The following is a 931-nucleotide window of genomic DNA, read 5'->3' as shown; positions in this document are numbered from 1 at the left end:
GGAGCACAAGTGACCAAGCCTGATGGGATGTTCTATCAACATGATGCTCTTTTGCATTCGATTAGTCCATACAGGAAACTGCCAGTTGAGACTGATCTGTCTCTCAGAGGGGCATTTCATTCATGAGCTTTTTATTCTCAGCCTCCTGATAAAAGTGGATGTAGACTTATGAAATTATGTTTATTCATATTAGATTTAAGGTTTGAAAGGAAATCTGTTTTTTAGCAAGTTAGACACAACTAAATAAAAAAAACAACAAACCAAGTTACTATACTTTGGGAACTTACTCTAGATCGTGGTCCAGGAACTTCTGTCTTCATTAGAGGTCCATCATAATCAAAATCCACATCAATTTTAGCTGCAGCTTGACTGATATACCTGTGTCCTGTAAGAAATAATGAAAACCTGAGTACAGACCATATTTTCTGTGCTCTCCTCTCAGAAGAAATATCCATACCTTACCTGACTGAGAACACTTGACAGATGAGACCAATTACATTGTGCTGCCTGAAGTGAACTAAATACCTCATCTTTGACAAGTGTTAAAATAAAACTAATACCAGTGAGGTGGCTTAAAAAAATAATCAAGGCAATGACAAGGCAATCCTAGAGAAAGAGAGGCAAATCCTACTGTAAAGCACAGGAGAACTGAGAGCACATCTGTTTCCATCTCTGTTGTCTGTCCATTACTCCTTGTGCAAACCTATGCTGTAAATTCCCTACTCCTATGCAGAGATGGTTTAGTTTCTCCCAGTAATAACCAAAAATCCTGATGGAGCCACAGATTCATAGATTGATTCATAGATTGTTAAGGGATTGGAATGGACCTTACAGATCATCTAGTTTCAACCCTCTGCCCTGGGCTAGGACACCTCCCACCAGACCAGGTTGCTCAAGGCTTCATCTAAACTGGCTTTGAACACTGCCAGGG

At 39.7% G+C, this 931-nt stretch overlaps 1 protein-coding gene across 1 annotated transcript in view; it reads right to left on the bottom strand.

The window, feature by feature from the left end:
* Nucleotides 1-931, bottom strand: part of ABAT (4-aminobutyrate aminotransferase) — a 28,048-nt gene that overhangs the window by 17,128 nt on the left and 9,989 nt on the right. Inside the window, exon 2 of the mRNA XM_009076632.1 lies at nt 288-385. Coding sequence (XP_009074880.1) covers nt 288-385 — 98 coding nt within the window. The remainder of the gene's footprint in view (nt 1-287; nt 386-931) is intronic.

The sequence above is a fragment of the Acanthisitta chloris genome, unplaced genomic scaffold (genome assembly GCF_000695815.1).
Source record: "Acanthisitta chloris isolate BGI_N310 unplaced genomic scaffold, ASM69581v1 scaffold13516, whole genome shotgun sequence".
In the NCBI taxonomy this organism is placed as follows: Eukaryota; Metazoa; Chordata; class Aves; order Passeriformes; family Acanthisittidae; genus Acanthisitta; species Acanthisitta chloris.
This window is presented reverse-complemented; position numbering and strand designations above follow the sequence as displayed.